This window comes from Eschrichtius robustus, chromosome 6 (assembly GCF_028021215.1).
Source record: "Eschrichtius robustus isolate mEscRob2 chromosome 6, mEscRob2.pri, whole genome shotgun sequence".
Classification (NCBI taxonomy): Eukaryota; Metazoa; Chordata; class Mammalia; order Artiodactyla; family Eschrichtiidae; genus Eschrichtius; species Eschrichtius robustus.
Window position 1 is genome coordinate 42527628 of NC_090829.1, and position 18009 is coordinate 42545636.

The window sequence follows — 18009 nt, forward strand, 5'->3', positions numbered from 1 at the left end:
GAATTCGCTTCGTTTTGTTATTAAAGAAATTACTTTTTCCAAAGGTTCCAGGTGGAATTGGTTTTTCTTATTTGCGGCTTTACGAGGCTTGGCTGCCTTATTCAGAGAGGCAGAAGGAAGATGAGTAAGAGACAAATGTCTTAAATCTTACTATTCTCTCTCTTTTTAAAATCAGGATATGCAGAAAAATGGAGTATATGACAGAACCCGTGAAGCACACGCCTGGACACATGTGAGTCGCGTCCTTTTTCCCCCATCCCCCTTAAGTTTAAAAATGTTAAAGTGACTCTTTGAAACTTACTGTGGGGAAAGCTTTTCTTTGCGGGGTGGGGTCGGGGGGATGCTTTTGTCTTAAGTGGGAAAAATGAAAAGCCTTGTTTCCTGAGAAAAACGAGTTCATTTTTCGCTGGGAAGTTTGTGGTAGTAAATACTGGTTTAAGAGTGTTAAAATATTCACTGTACAGGTTGGCATCAGCCATTGACTTTTAAATTTAAGGTAATTAAAATGTAATAAAATTAAGTATTCAGTTGTTCCGTCTACTACCCACATTTCAAGTCCTCAGTAGTCACATGTGCCTGGTGGTTACCATAGTGGACATCAGAGGTTATAGAACTTTCATTTTGGGTAACGTCAATGATTCTTAAACATTTTGTGTTCCCAGTACACCTAGGGTTATGACACTCCCATCATAGTGAATCACTAGACATGATACTCTTTCCATCCTCTAAAAATTTTTCTCCTCTGGGTAAATGTTTACATTTTGGCAGTCCCTGTGCTATACTGAGGCTTTAAAAAAAATTTGCCTTTGGACTATAAAGCTGTCTGATGATTACTATTAGCAGTTATTTTCCCTCTCTAGACCTTTTGTACATCGGCCATATTTTGAGGCTTTTTGGAATTGCGGCCATCCTTGGGTTTTTTTCACCTCAATAATCCAAGGTTTTTTAATCTACTGCATCTTTGAAGTCAGTTTTTAAAAAAGGGCAGAGATATTGTGGCCTAACTTGAAGGCTTTGGTTTGTTTGTTTTTTATTTTTTTATTATTATTTTTTGTTGACGTATAGTTAATTTTTCAATGTTGTGTTAGTTTCTGGTGTACAGCAATGTGATTCAGTTTTATATATATATATTTTTTCATATTCTTTTCCATTATTGTTTATTACAGGATATTGAATATAGTTACCTGTGCTATACAGTGGGACCTTGTTGTTTATCTATTTTATATATAGTATTATAGTTTGTATCTGCTACTCCCTGTTTGATAGTTTTTTAATTTAACCTGTGCACTTATGAAATCTAATTTGAAAAACGTATGCTTTGTTTATTTAAGCTTGTGCTGCGAATGTGGTGTCCCGATCAGTCCAAATCCTGCCAATATTTGTGTGGCTTGTCTGCGAAGTAAAGTAGATATCAGCCAAGGCATTCCGAAACAAGTCTCTGTATCTTTCTGCAAACAGTGCCAAAGGTACGGTGTGGTACTATTTTATCCTGCTTAAAGTTGAGATTTGTATGTGGGAGAGCCACCAGGATATACTGACAATATTTTAAGAGTGTTAAGATATTCACTGTACATTCTTCTAGATTGGCATCAGCCATTGGCCATATGTGGCTTTTTAAGTTTAAAGTAATTAAAATGTAATAAAATTAAGTATTCAGTTCTGTCTGCTACCCACATTTCAAGTCCTCAGTAGTCACATGTGCCTGGTGGTTACCATAGTGGACATCAGAGATTATAGAACTTTCATTTTGGATAACGGCAATGATTCTTAAACATTTTGTGTTCCCAGTACACCTAGGGTTATGATACTCCCATCATAGTGAATCACTAGACATGATACTCTTTCCATCCTTTAAAAATACATGCAATAAGCTGCATGTAATAAAGATAAGATACATGTAATAAAGTGCATGTAATTGAGATTTAAGTTTTATTTATGTTGGCCTAGCTAGAGATTTTAGAATTTGCAATTTTGCAGTGTTCTTTTCTAGTTTTCTCTGCTAATTTGGTAAAGTTAGTGCAAAGGTATTTGAATCTGTTCTTTTTCTGTTAAGGGATTAATAGGTTTGATGTATACAATTAATAGATACAAGTTGAGGCTTCCCTGGTGGCGCAGTGGTTGAGAATCTGCCTGCCAATGCAGGGGACACGGGTTTGAGCCATGGTCTGGGAAGATCCCACATGCCGCGGAGCAACTAGGCCCGTGAGCCACAATTGCTGAGCCTGCGTGTCTGGAGCCTGTGTTCCGCAACAAGAGAGGCGGCGATAGTGAGAGGCCTGCGCGCCGCGATGAAGAGTGGCCCCCACTTGCCGCAACTGGAGAAGGCCCTCGCGCAGAAACGAAGACGCAACACAGCCATAAATAAATAAATAAATAAAAATTTAAAAAAAAGAAAAATGTTTAAAAAAAAAATAGATACAAGTTGATGTTTTTAAGGGTGAGAGCAGATTTTAAAGACATATTACTATTAATTACCATGAAGCTTCTGTTTTCTGCTTCAATCACTAGAAGCCATGTATGATAAAAAGCACCTTATTTTTTAAAGAATTTAGTGGTGTGTTTTAAATTAAAAATCATATGTATTAATGTTCCCATGTAACTAAAATGGCTATAGCTGATGGAAAAACAGCTCAGTATATCATATCTAAGATGGTCTGAAATGAAGACTGGATTTTAAGGCAGACTTCTGAAAGTTAATGTTTTATTCCTTTTGTATTTTCTTTAGTTGCTGGCATAAACAGCTTATGTCTAGGAGGCCATTGAGTAATACAGAACTACCCATAAAATTATATGCCTGTGATTTCGCAAATGGGTTTGGACTGTAGTGACTTTTAACTTTTTTGGGAGGGAGGGGTTCATGAATCCCTTTAAGAATTTAAAAACTGCATCTTCCCAGAAAAGTACATAAAACAAAGACTTGAAACTTGTGTTCTGTTTCAGGGAGTTTATAGTTTGTAAGCTTGTGTGAGGCTTAATCTATAATAAATATTCGCTATTCTTTTTTTTTTTAATTTTATTTATTTATTTATGGCTGTGTTGGGTCTTTGTTTCTGTGTGAGGGCTTTCTCTAGTTGCGGCAAGTGGGGGCCGCTCTTCATCGCGGTGCGCGGGCCTCTCACTATCGCGGCCTCTCTTGTTGCGGAGCACAAGCTCCAGACGCGCAGGCTTAGCAATTGTGGCTCACGGGCCTAGTTGCTCCGCGGCACGTGGGATCCTCTCAGACCAGGGCTCGAACCCGTGTCCCCTGCACTGGCAGGCAGACTCCCAACCACTGCGCCACCAGGGAAGCCCCCTCACTATTCTTAAGAACGTCGGTGGAGTGAAAAAAACACTGGACAAAGAATCAGGAGACCCAGTTTATCTTGGATTTCTTACAAACTAGCTCTTTTTTTTTTTTTAAGGAATTCCTTTATTTTTATTTTTATTTATTTATTTTTTTAATTTTATTTTTGGCTGTGTTGGGTCTTCATTTCTGTGCGAGGGCTTTCTCTACTTGCGGCGAGCAGGGGCCACTCTTCATTGCGGTGCATGGGCCTCTCACTATCGTGGCCTCTCTTGTTGCGGAGCACAGGCTCCAGACGCGCAGGCTCAGTAGTTGTGGAGCACGGGCTTAGTTGCTCCGCGGCATGTGGGATCCTCCCAGACCAGGGCTCGAACCCGTGTACCCCGCATCGGCAGGCAGATTCTCAACCACTGCGCCACCAGGGAAGCCCCAAACTAGCTCTTTGATACTCTTGGCCACTTCACCTCTCTAAGCCTTAATTTCCTCATCAGAATGAAGGGGCTTTATTAGATGATATATGAAGCCCTTTTTAACTCCAAAAACATTATTATAACAAAGGGACCTATATAAATAATTTTTTTCAGTGAAACTTTAAAAGTGAAAATCAGAATATTTACTTAACAAGTAAGGGGAAAAAAAGCATTCACATAATACATTTAGAAGTATTATGTATTTAACAAACATTTATTGAGTATTTACTGTATGCTAGGCACTGTCCTAAGTCCTGAGCTGACTGGGCTAAAAAACTTAAAGTACATACATAAGGGATTTAAATTTTAATTTAGTCAGGTTTTATATAAGATTTTAAATTTTACAATTTAAAATTTGAAAAGGGACTTTGAAGTAGATAAATAGTCTGAGCTATTATTGATACATAGTATTAGGTACTAATTTACCTTTTTTGTGTGTGAGAAATAAGCAGTTCTTAAGCATTTTAGATGTACATTATAAACCATTTTAATGCTATTTGGAGGTGATTTTTTCACCTGTGTTTCAAAGTATAGCTTCAAGGAACACTGGGGCATTTTGTCATCCTCACTGGAATGCTTATTGGTGCTTGAAGTAATAAGACCTTTTAATAAGTTATTTCAGATTGACTTTCTTAAATACTCAGGATTTTATCTTTATAACTACTTGTCTAACTGAAAGTTTTCTGGAACTTTTAAAATATATTTGGGTTAAGTGCCTCAGATCAACCTTGGGTATTATTATATTTGATTAATAATCATTGTTATGTCTGCATGTTCACATGGAAATTTTTTTTTCTGAGAGATCCTGAGTTTCAATATATTTTCTCTCAGATATTTCCAGCCACCAGGAACTTGGGTACAATGTGCATTAGAATCTAGGGAACTTCTTGCTTTGTGTTTGAAAAAAATCAAAGCCCCTCTGAGTAAGGTAGGTCAAATAGCTAAAATCAGTTTTTGTGGGGGGTTGTGTGTGTGTGTGTGTGTGTGTTTAATCTCTCATTTTCAGATAATCCTTGTTTGAGTAGATTTTCCAAAATAACTATTAAATGCTACTGTTGGTAAGCACACTACTACAAATGCTGTTTTCATTTTTAAAGTTGTATATATTCTTTTTTAATGGAAATGAAAATCTTTCTGCTTTAAAAGATTTAGTATAGAATCAAATTTTTTTCATTCATTATTTGAGAACCTCTTATGTGCAATAATCTTTTCTGAAAATGTTTATATAAAGCCATTGCTAAACATAATTTGGAGGCTATAGTATTAGGGCTACGGTATTCGGTTTTAAAAAAATTATCATTACTGCTCTGGAAGGAAAATATTTGTGCCTATTACTTAAAGTCAGTGTATAAACATCTTCAAAAAACAAATAGGGTTTGTTAGTGTAGTTAGCCTCTCTACATAACACTTTCAGTTTTCTTTATGCTAAACTTTATGACTTATTTCCACCAGATATGTTTTTAATTGAAATGGGCTCTTTTGGTTTGAAGAGCTTCAGATTCTCTTAAAACTCTGATAACATTTCATGTAAGAGTTCTTTGAAGTTTCTCCCTTTATTTTCCTTGTTTTTTCTCCCTGGAATTTGTATCAGTCAAATGTTGACCCTACTAGCTGAAAACTTTGCCTTTTTGCCCTTGTATTGTTTTTAATCTTTTTTTTCCTGTGTTCCTGACAGTTTCCTTTATCTTCCAATTTTTGTATTAATTTTCTTTCAGTAGTAATATTTTGAGTTTAGAGTTTTTAATGTTCTTGATACAGTCTGTTGAATATTTCTGAAGGTTTAATAATATGCTGTTATCATTTTTCACTTTCCTTCTGTTCCCTGATTTGTCTTAGTTTTTTTTTTTTTTCTGGAGTCAGTTTCTGTGTAACTTGGTCTTTTGTTTTCATACTTCAGGCTTTTGTCAGATGTTCATTAATAATTCATTAGCCTTCAACAGATGTTTATTAACTGTCAACTCTGTGCCAATCTACTTTTGGTGTTAGGGATGTGGAAGGGAATGAGAGAGACGAAATCCCTGTCTTAGAGAGCTTTTATTTTAGTTGAAGGGGAGGGTGTGGAGTAGTCAATGAACAGAATAAATAGGTATATTAAAAGGTATAAATTCTGTGGAGGATAAAGCCAGAACTGTGCAGGGAAGAGTTGCAATTTAAAATAGAATGGTTAGGGGAGGCCTCATTGATAAGGTGATACTTGAATAAACATTAAAGGCTGTAGGGGAGGGAGCCACAATCTGGAGGAGAAAAGCATTATGGGTAGACAAAACAAGTGTAGAGGCCAAAGGCAGGAGAATACCTGTGTGGTTAGAGTGGAGTGGGGAGGGAAAAGTAATTGGGGATGAAGCCAGGGAAGGCATGGAAAGTCAGTAGGTCAGGCCTTGTAGGCCCTTTTGAGCACTGGTTTTTACTCTTGAGTATAGTGGGTATAGAGCAAGGGTCCCCAGCCCTCACGTCGCGGACAGGTACTGGTCGGTGGCCTGTTAGGAACTGAGCCGCACAGCAGGAGGTGAGCAGCGGGGGTGGGTGAGCGAGCAAAGCTTCATCTGCTGCTCCCCGTTGCTCCCCATTGCTTGCATTACCGCCTGAACAACCCCCCCACCCCCGTCTGTGGAAAAACTGCCTTCCGTGAAACCGGTGCCTGGTGCCAAAAAGGTTGGAAGGTTGGGGACCGCTGGTATACAAGGTATAGGGCAGAATAGTGAGATGAATGATTTACAGTTTATCAGGTTCCCTCTGGCTGCGTTTAGAATAGATGTGAGGGGCATGGGCACCTTTAGGAAGCGATTGTAGTAATCATGAGAAATGATATTTGGATCAGTAGTAGAGGAAGTGAGAAGTGGACAGATTCTGGCTGTATTTTGAAGGTAGTCAGTAGGATCTGCTGATGAAGCTGGATGTATGTTTATGAGTTGGAATAGTCAAGGGTGACTTCCATGGTTCTTGACTTGATCAACCAGAGGAGGGAGTTACTGATAGTGAAGTAGGAAAGGCTTTAAGAGGAGCAGGCCAGGGGACTTCCCTGGTGGTCCGGTGGGTAAGACTCCTTGCTCCCAATGCAAGGGGCCCATGTTTGATCCCTGGTCGGGGAACTAGGTCTCGCATGCGTGCGGCAACTAAGAGTCTGCATGCCACAACTAAGACCTGGCACAGCCAAAATAAATAATAAATAAATAGATAAAATTAAAAAAAAAAAAGGAGCAGGTCAGGTGGGAGAAATCAAAGCTCATCTCAAAGTAGTACTTAGATGTCCATTAGACATGGAAGTAGAAATAGTGGGGAGCTGGATAAATGAGCAAGGGAGTGGTCCAGACCAGAGATAATAAATTTGGGGTGTGATGGTATTTAAAGCTGTAAAATTAGATGAGATTTCCTAGAGAGTTTAGAGAAAGGGAGAAATTTCAGGACTGAATCCTGGGATCCTTTAATGATAAAAGTTTGAGAAGATGAGAAAAAAAATCAGTCATTACTTCTAATTAGAGGCAGGGAGAACAATATATATAATCAGGAGATCTAGAAGGTGAAGAATGTTCAGGAAAGAGATTGAGGATTTTGGAGGTTTTGTTGTTAGTGAATGTTGAATTTCAGAGGCCAGTAAAAGGTTTTCAGGATTTGGGGAGGAGTGTTAGATGGGATAGAAAAGGGCATATGTGGAACCATATGGAGATCGGAGTGTGGGAGATGAGGGAGTGACTGAGGTAATGGTAAAGAAGGATTAAAGGGCTCAATAAGGTGGATTAGTCCTGGTTGTCTGAGGACAGATGGTGTGGTGAGGCTGAGGAATGGGGAATGCAGATGGAGGCTGAGGGAATAAGAAGCTCTCTGTCACCCTCTGTACCTGGTGTGGCTTGTTGACTACTAGGCTTTGCTTTAGGGAAGCCAGTCGAATGAGGAGGGTTTTACTGTGGACTGCTGTACCTATACTAGCTTATCAAGTTCTCACCAGACAGGTCTTGATAAAATTATCTGCCTGCTCATGTCTCCCAAATCTGTCATCTACAGCTCAGATTTCTCCATAGAGCTCCAGACCAAATATATATATCTCACTATCCACTGAACAGCTTCACTTGGACATCTTAGATAAATCCTCTTAAACTTAAATGTCTGAAACCAAATATAGCGCATTCCTCCCCATTTAATCTGTTTTTTATTTGTGTCAGAAAAATAGTGTTACCTAGATGCCCAAGCTGGATACTTGACCATCATTCTAGAATCTTCTTTTCTTCCTTCCCATATCCAGTTATTATTAAATCCTATAGATTTTATCTCCTAAATAGCTCTTGGCTTGGATCTTTCTGCTGCTGTTATTTCCAGCCCCTCAGTTCAGGTCACCTACAACTCCTGCCCAAATTATTGAAACAATCTCCATTTTTGTTCTCCCACCCCCTTCCTCAAAACACGCATTTTAGCCATATTGAGCTACATTCAGTTTGTCACATATGGCAAACTGTTTCTGGCCTCTGCTGATTTAGCAGTGAGTTACCGTTGTGGATTCAGTATTCAGTGCATGAGACTCCCTGTAATGAATGTTCATTCTTTTCTTTTTTAAGCCACATACATATTATAGTGAGAACAATAAAAGTAGAAACCTTTGTTCTTGAGATTTCTAGTAGATGATGAAGTCATCAGGTCTTTGTTTTCTTCTAAAAAGTGTAATTTCCATTCAAAAAACTGTATGCTTTTTTAGGGGAAAGGAGTTTTTTTCTATGCAAGTATTTTAATTTCTGCTTGAATTATACCAGTTTCATTAATATAGTCATTAGATTTTCCCTTTATTTGCTGTTTTTGTTGCCATACCTCTGATGATAAATCTTTTTCTTTTTTTAAACTGGTGATGTTGGGTAGATTAATCATGGATTCCTTAAGCATCTATGAAATCTGTTTATTAATGAGTTATTCTCTCATCTCTTTTCTCCTCAGATGGGAACTTATGTTTCTTTTTGTTTGTGTTTTGTTGAAGGTACGGCTTGTAGATGCAAGCTTTGTTTGGACTGAGCCCCATTCTAAGAGACTTAAAGTTAAACTAACTATTCAGAAAGAGGTAAGCTATACATAATTTTCTCAGCATGGTTTAAAGTATAGGTAGGAAAATGAGGGGATATTAGTAAATTATATTATGACTTGAACAGCTTAAAAGGAAACAAATGCACTCTTAATTTTAACCCTTTGTTTTCTTTTGGATCATCCGCACAGATGATCAGGTCGATAGTAAGAGCAGCCATTGTTCATGATTAGTGGACTAAGTTAATCTTCTCAAAGTCATTTTTATTTGGAATAAGATTGAAGTAAAAACATGAACTAAGGCAGTGCTTCTCAAACTTGGCTGATCATTTGACTCACAGTGACTGAATCAAACTGGATTCAACTGGATGTAAGATCCAGGAATCTATTAAAGCTTCCCAGGTGATTTCTGATGATTGCCTATGTTTGGGGACAGTTAAATTAAGGAATGTCTTCTTTTTTGAGAGTTTTCTTTGTCTCCTAAGGAAGAACTTTATACACACACACGCATATACGTGTATATATAGCTATAAAAATTCTTCAAAGAATATCCTTACAACACTTCAACTAAAGGTAAATTTGAAATGTTAATCTAATAAATCCTATGAATTAAACCTATATATCTTTCTTGAAATAGTATGACTTACGATTTTAAATGTAACTCATTTGTTGTTGATTTCCTCAAAGCATTCATGGAAGAAGATTTTTAAGTTAAATATTGAAGGATCTTCTTTTAAGAAAACTATTTGTTATTAAACAGAAAGGAAAGAATGAAGGAGTGTGATTGTTTTCTTCGTCAGGTGATGAATGGTGCTATCCTTCAGCAAGTGTTTGTGGTGGATTATGTTGTTCAGCCCCAGATGTGTGGAGATTGCCATAGAGTGGAAGCTAAGGATTTCTGGAAGGCTGTGGTTCAAGTCAGGCAAAAGGTAATGAGAGAAAGATGATGTGTGAATCCTCCATCTTGTATTTCATCTTTGTCGGTTATAAATAGTGAGTAAAACCTTCTCCTTTCCCTTCTTTCCAAATCGTTCAGGCACTAGGGATATTCCAGGTCTCTGGGGCATTCACCTTTAGAAAGAGATCACTGCCACATTTTAGATAATCTTTAAAGATTGTTTCTGTTTTAAATCAGTGTTCTATATCTGTAGATGGCTTTTTTTTTTTTGCATTTCATTTATTAATCTAATAATGCATTTATGTTTAGACTTTGCACAAAAAAACTTTCTACTACCTGGAACAGTTGATTTTGAAATACGGCATGCACCAGAATACACTTCGTATCAAAGACATTCATGGTGAGTTAAAATTTAAAGCATTTGAAATGATGTCAGAATTTTATTTCAACTATCCTAAGGAGTCTTTTATCTTTACTGATAATATCTAGAATAGTACTGTCCAAAAGAAATTCCTGTTAGGAAGAAAAAAATCTTAGCTCTTTATCTGCACTGTCCAACCAGTATGGTAGCCTCTAGCCATATGTAGCTATTGAGTATTTGAAATGTGGTTAGTGCATCTGGGGAGCTGAATTTTTAATTTTTTTCTATTTTAACTGAAATTTACACTAAATAGCTACCAGATGAGTAAACCAGTAACTACATTAATAGAATGTAAAGTGGTATGATAGAAATTCATCAAAAACTTATTTTATGTAGAGGTCAGTTTCTGATTGAAAGAAAATTATTTTTGAGATCTGTAAGTTGTAATATTTTTGTTTTTCATATGCCTAGTGGCATTTGTGCTGGATACATTAAGTCAAAAGGCTAAACTCAGTAATAATAAATAGTGATATACAAATGATATAATTAGATTTCTTGAAGATGGAATTTAAAAATGTTTGTGTAATTTCATAATGGCTCCTCAGAGCGTGTCCTGTCTTAGCACTTACTATTGATGTAGCATACTTTTATATACTAGTTGATGGATGAATATTTCTTTAATAATAGAAAAAATAAATATTCTTTAGCAAACTCTTAAGTCTCTTGCTAAAAGTTAATATTTTTAGTTGTAGGATGTGTATAATTTTCCTGGTTGTTAAAGTACAGGTTTAGAGATGGCTATTCTTGAAGGAATGACCAAATTCTTGTACTAATTTTAAAAGTCTAAGTTCCTCTGTTACTTACTGATCTGTTAGTCATTTATCTCATATGTCTTGAGGAAAGTAATTAGAAGTGTGATTTTGGGTCCTTAAATGGGAAGAAATGAGTATCAGTTTTGGCACCTGGAGAAAATCTTTTAAGCTTTGTATCTGATTTGAGTGCATTACCAGTATAAGGTTAACAGTCTAAATCTGTAAAACATAGTTTACTGAATACTTATTGTGGGGAAGGTACTTTGCAGCCTGTTTAACATGGTGCTTGGCTATTTGTGGCTAGTCATCAGGCAGAAATACACCTTTGTTCTGAGTAACTGTTGGGGATTAGGGGATCCTAATATTCTAGCAAAGGAAGCAGAAAACTCTGATTATCATTCATCACCAGGGCAGAAATGTCCTTACACAGAATTTTTTGTAGCAAAAGACTTGGATACATTCTGGTACATACCTTTGCAGTCACTTTAAAAATCAAAAATGCTGGAAGTTTAACAATCCTTTTTTTCATCCAGAAGAATTAACCTATTTTTTTTTTCCCCCTGCTGGTTCTTGGTTTGATGTAAATGAATCTTCTGTTTGCTTATTTGTTTGTAACTTTGTTTTTAAAATCATAACAATTGTAAACACTTAAACAGAAGTATATATGAATAAAGGACCTCTGTCCCATTTATCCACTTGTTATTCCCAGATGTAGCCCCTTAAAACAAGATATTACAATATGTATTCTGTATATAAATTGTGATAGCATTGGTTTCCCCTCATATATGAGACTGTTCTGTAATATTCTGTGACTTGCCATCTTAATATATTTAGAAACCTTTCCACGTCATTGCATATAATCCTATTTTATTATTTTTAACCACTGTGGTTGTGTATTTGTTAATCAGTATGTTTTTAATTATTTAGTTGTTTCCTATTAACTGGTTTACAAGATGCTCTAGTTTTTTTGCTGCTACAAACAATACTGTAATAAACATCCTTATGTTTGTGCGTAGTGGTTTTTCTGTGGGACCGAGTTCAGGAATTGAAATTACTAGACAAGAGTATGCAAATGTTAAATTTTTATATGTGCTGCTAGATTGTTTTCCAAAATAGTTCCAGCTTACAGTCCAATCACTTGTGAGAATTTCTGTTTTTCCAAACACTTGCCAACACTGCATAAGATTGTATTGGACTTTCTAATTTTTGCTGTTCTGATGAAGAGAATAAAGGCATCTTGTTTTTATTTTCATTTCCTTGATTACTAATGAGGGTTAACATTTTCATATGTACTGGCCATTTATGTTTATCTAATGTGAATTGTCTGTTCTGCATATATCTGTTTTTTCCTTATTTATTTTGTGTCTATTATTCAGGATATCAATCTCATTACGTGTGTGTATTATTATATATATAGAGAGAGGAGCATGCGGAGCATGTGTTTGAGTGTGAGCCTGAGAGAGCAGATACTTTCTTACGATGTCTCATGTCTTTTATTATCTAAATTTTTCATTTTTTAGTTTTATATAGCTATGGCTTATGACTTTCTGTCTTACATAGGAAAGTTTTTTATACTCCAAAGATTATTTTTAGAAGGTAAATTTTTGTTTTACTTTTGGATCTTTAATCTTACCTGGTAAGACTTTTTCCCAGAAAGTTAACTTGCATTGTCTCAATACTTACCTACCAAGTAGTCTGTCCTTTCCCCACTGATTTGAAATATCTCCTCTCTTATATATACTAAATTCCTTTGTACACATGGCTCAGTTCTGGTTTATTTTGTCCCACTGCTTTTATTATAGTATGTAAATTATAATTTATAGTTATGTGCCCTTTTATTAATTCTTTCGTAAACCTTGGTTGATAGTGAGTAAGAGCATGGATTTTGGAACCAGATGTTGTGAATTTGAATCTCTGTCCCACGAGTTTTTTGCTGTGTGACCTTAGGCAAGTTATTTAACTTCTCTGAGCCTCAGTTTTCCCATTAATACTATAGAGAGGACGATAATAACAGTACCTTATAGGATTATAGTGAGGATTAAATAATTTATGTAAAGCTCTTAGAACTGTACCTGGTGCATAATCATGTTTATTTAGTTCTTTTCTGTATTTCAGTGACATGTTATTGTTTTCCTCGTCAAGATTTTGAATGTTTCTTGTTTTTTTGGACTATTCTATGCTTTTTGTTATTGTGGATGGCAACTTTTTTCATTATATTTTCTAAGTGATTATTGCTAGTATTTTGGAAAACTGTTGATTTTGTATGTTGATCTTTCTGAAATTTCTTAATCACTAATAGTTTACATTATGTTCTTGTGTCATATACATGATAATTTACTAGGTAAATTATTATCTGTACACAATGATAGTTTTATTTCTTCCTTTGCAGCATTATTCCCTCTTTTTTCCCCCTTTGGCTAGGAGTGGAGAATAGCATTGAGTGGTAATGTATCAGGCATTACCATCTTTCTGTGTTTCACCCCTAAATAGAATATTTGTTGAGATTTCTATCTGATACATATGCATACATAGTTATATTTAAACTGTTCTGTCCATCATGTTATCAGTTATATTAGTGACATTGAAACAATTGGAGTTTTTCCCTCTTTCTGCATAGTGTTAATCAACATGTTGAAGTTTTGTAAGAACCTGCCCATTAAGCCATCCAGTTTGGTATGAGGAAAGGGGGTAAAGGCTTTTCAACTCCTTTTATTAGGACGTTAGTCTCTTTCAGGTATTATACTGCTTCTTGAATCAATTTTAATAGCATTTTCCAAGGAAATTCACCATTTCGTCTAGCTTTTCACATACTTGGCATAAAATTGAACATGGTATATATATCATAGTGTTAAATCTCATCCATAACTATCGTTGTGTCTTCTTTATTGTTGCTAATGTTGTTTGTCTTTTTTCATCTCCCTTCACTTCCTCTCTCCCCGTTCCCATCAGATTTGCCAAAGTTTTGTCTATTATGCTAGTTTTTTCAAAGAGTTAGCTTTAGTTTTATCAAAAAAGTCTTACTTTTTCTTAATTTTTGCTTTTGTTACTAATCCTTCTATTTAAAACTTTTTTTAATTGAGATAGAATTGTAGAACTGACATAAAACATTATATGAGTTTCACATATACAACATATTGATTGAATATTTGTGTATATTGCTGAATGATCACCCTATTAAGTCTAGTGAACATACATCACCATACATAGTTATACAATTTTTTTCCCTTCTACTTTCTTTAGTTTTTTGTTTGAATTAATTGAAAGCTTATTTTCAATTTCTAATACGTAGACTTAACAAATTTTCTTCTGAGTATCATATTGGCTCTGTAGCTGGTACTTAAAGCTGTCTTTTTCCACTACCCATTGCATATTTCTTTTTTTTCTCAGCAAGTATCTCAGCTATTTGATTCTCTTGAGTACATACCTAGGTGTAGAATTGCTGAGTCATATGGTAAATTTATATTTATCTTTTTAAGAAACTACCATAGTGTTTCCAAAGTGGCTGTATCATTTTATATTCCTGTCAGCAGTGTTTGAGAGTTCTAGTTTCTACATATCCTCATCAACACTTGCTATTGTTTCTTTTTATAAATAGCCGTTCTAGAGGATAATATGAAGTGGTATCGCATTGTGGTTTTAATTTGCATTTCCCAAATGACTAATGATGTTGATTATCGTTTCATGAGCTTATTAGCCATTTCTGTATCTTTTTTGGTGAAATAGCTGTTTAAGTGTTTTGCCCAGTTTTTGATTGGGTTGTCTGAAGTTGTAAGAGTTATTAAAATATACACTGGATACAAGCACCTTATCACATATGATTTGTAAATATTTTTTCCTAGTTTATCTTTTCATTTTCTTAATGGGGTCTTTTTTTAAAATTGTGATAAGAACACTTAACATGAAATCTACCCTCTTAAATTTTTAAGTGTATAATACATTATAGTTGACTGTAAGTACAGTGTTATACAGTATATCTCTAGAGCTTAATCTCTTGCTTAACTGAAACTTTATGCCCATTAACTAATCACTCCTCCTTTCCCCCTCCTCTCTGGCAACCATCATTCCACTGTTTAATTCAATGAATTTGACTATTTTAGCTGCCTCATATAAGTAGAATCATGCAGTATTTGTCTTTCTGTGACTGGCTTATTTCACTTTGCATAAGGTCCTCAAGGTTAGTCCATGTTTTTGTACATTGTAGAATTTCCTTTTTAAGGCTGAATAATGTTCCATTGGAGGTATATATCACATTTTAACCATTCATCTGTTGTGGAAACAACCTAAATGTCCATCATCTTGGCTGTAGTGAATAGTGCTGCAATAAACATGGGAGATCTTGATTTCGCTTCTTTTGGATAAATACCTAGAAATAGGATTACTGGATTATATGGTAGTTCTATTTTTAATTTTTTGAAGAGCATCTGGACTGTCTTCCATAGTGGCTGCACAGTTTTATATTCTCCATAGTAGTGTACAAGGGTTCCAGTATCTCCATGTTCTCGCCAGTACTTATTGTCTTCGGTGGTTTTTTTTGATAATAGCCATCCTGACAGGTGTGAACTGTAAACTCATTATGGTTTGGATTTACATTTCCCTGACGATTAACAACATTGAGCTTTTTTCGTATACCTATTTGCCATTTGCACATCTTCTTTGGAGAAACGTCTTGTTCCTCTGCCTGTTGCTTACTTGGGTTATTAGTTTTTTTTTTGCTGTTGAGCTGTAGGAATTCCTAATAGATTGTGGAGATTAACCCTTTTTCAGATACATGGTCTGCAAATATTTTCTCCAATTCTGTAGGTTGCTCTTTCACTGTAGTGATTGTTTCTTTTGCTGTCTGGAAGCTTTTTGAGTTTGATGTAGTCTCAGTTGTTTATTTTTGTTTTAGTTTTGGTGTCATCCGTGAAATCATTGCCAAGACCTGTGTCATGAAGCTTCTTTTGTATGTTTTCTCGTATAGTTTCAGGTCTTACATTTGAGTCTTTTTAATCCGTTTTGAGTTGATTTTTTAAGACGAGTTCAATTTCATTCTTTTGCATGTGGATATCCAGTTTTCCCAATGCCGTTTGTTGAAGGGACTATCATTTCCCCACCATGTATTCGTGGCACACTTGTTGAAGATCAGTTAACTGTGTATGTGTGGATTGATTCTATAGACTTGTCTTTTTGTCAATACCATACTGTTTTGATTACTGTAACTTTGTAATATATTTTGAAATTAGGATGTGTGATGCCTGCGTGAAATGGCGTCTTTTGAATTGTGAAACTTTTAAATTTTGAAGTCTATTTATCATTTTTTAAATAGCATGCGTTTGGTGTCATGTTTAAGAACTCTTGTCTAATCTTTATCTGTTTCTTTCAAATGTTTTATAATTTTAGCTCTTATATTTAAGTCTAATCCTTTTGAGTTAATATTTGTGCATGGTGTAAGGGTCTAAATTCATCTTTTCCCATGTGGATAGCCTGTTTTCCTAGTGAAAAGACTATTCTTTTCCCAATGAATTGTGTTGGATCCTCTGTCAAAAATCTATTGACTATAAATGTAAGGGTTTATTTCTGGATTCTCAAGTCTGTTCCGTAGATCTATATAATCTATCCTTCATATACTAGTACCTCACTGTCTTGACTACCTAAAGTTATTGAGTTTTGAAATTGGAAAGTGTAAATTCCTGACAACTTTGGTCACCTTCAAAATTGCTTTGGCTATTCTAAGTTATTTTAGTCTTCTAGTTAGCTGAGTTGTTTGGAGGAATATCTCTAAACATTTCTTAGCAGGTAGTTTGCTTTTAGTAATACTACTACATTGTGATCAGAAAACATTGTAGTAATTTCTGCTGTTTGGAATTTATTGAATTTTTTTTATTCTTAGTATGTGATTATTTTATGAATATTCTATGAATTTTTGAAAATAATAGTCTTTCTTGGGACCATGTTCTACATTGTCAATTAAAGCAGCCTTGATACTTGGTTTTTCAAGTTCTATGTATCCTTCCTATTTTTGGTCAGTTTGGTCATTTTGGTTTTGATAGTCTTATACTGGTCTCCCACAGTGATTGCACGTGTGTTAACATTTGTTAATTTTATTCTTTTTAATAGTTTTTGTTTTCTGCATCTCAGTGCTGTGTTATTAGATGAATTCCTATTGTCTTCTTGGTAGATTGTTCCATTTATTACATAAAATATCCTTCTTCTGTTTAATAGTTTTCTTCCCTTTTAACCTTGATTTTATTTTGTCTGAAATTTAAATTGGGCATCTTGTTTTGTTTTGTTAGCATTTATCGGATTTGTTTATCCTTTTGTCAAACAAGCCTTCAAGTGATAACGGCATTCCTACTGTGCTATGGCTAGAATATTATAATTAAATTGTTTAATATGCATTTAATTTTTGGTATAGTCATGTTAGTAGAGGAAAATCTTACTTTGCGGTATTATTTTAACATGGCTTTTTTCTTTAAAAGATGGTCTGGATTTCTATTATTCCTCAAAACAACATGCTCAGAAGATGGTAGAATTTCTTCAGTGTACGGTTCCCACTAGGTATGTTTTGAACGTACATGTGATTAAATCCAGGGAACTGGGAATGAACTTAGGTCATGTCCATTCTTCAGGCTTTGGCATCCTATCTTAAAATATTTAAATTATAGTAGGAATACTTACACAGTTAGTAAGCATTTATTGGATTAGTCACTTTAAGGGAAGTATTAGCCAAATAGCATTAACAATCTCTTTGGGGAGCTAGACCTCACCCCACAGTAGTAAGCACTGTAGTACTGAACCACTGGTTGAATGTGTTTAAATAAGCGAGAAGAAAAATGGGGGTAGAGGACTTTGGGGAGAAGCTTCATGGAAGAGGAAGAACTTAAGCTCATAAAATAGGGAAATTTTCAAAAGTAGAGTTTGTATTGAAAAGTGAGATTAGTGTGAACAGTGACTTGGGGCAGGCATTAGTGTGGCTTTTAATGGGTGCTATATGTAAACTAGATTGGTCTAAGCCAAGGGCATGTTTTGGAGGTTTTCAGTAGGTAAAGTTGAAAATAGGTAGGGTGCAGTCAGATTGGTGAAGGTTTTTAAATGAAGTGGACGTAATGAGGGTTCACCATAGCAGGCGTCAGGAAGCTGTTTCAGACCTTGGATAGTAATGATTTGATTTGATGAAAATTTATATTCTCGAGACTATACAAGTAAGG

The 18009-nt window shown here is 35.3% G+C and overlaps 1 protein-coding gene across 2 annotated transcripts in view; it reads left to right on the plus strand.

Moving 5' to 3' along the window:
* NMD3 (NMD3 ribosome export adaptor) overlaps positions 1–18009 on the plus strand; it is a 119925-nt gene that overhangs the window by 83183 nt on the left and 18733 nt on the right. For both annotated transcript variants that reach the window (XM_068546193.1, XM_068546192.1), the window contains exons 2-8: positions 176–232; positions 1332–1466; positions 4585–4681; positions 8711–8791; positions 9552–9680; positions 9959–10049; positions 17281–17359. In XM_068546193.1, coding sequence (XP_068402294.1) covers positions 189–232; positions 1332–1466; positions 4585–4681; positions 8711–8791; positions 9552–9680; positions 9959–10049; positions 17281–17359 — 656 coding nt within the window. In that variant the 5' untranslated portion in view covers positions 176–188. The remainder of the gene's footprint in view (positions 1–175; positions 233–1331; positions 1467–4584; positions 4682–8710; positions 8792–9551; positions 9681–9958; positions 10050–17280; positions 17360–18009) is intronic.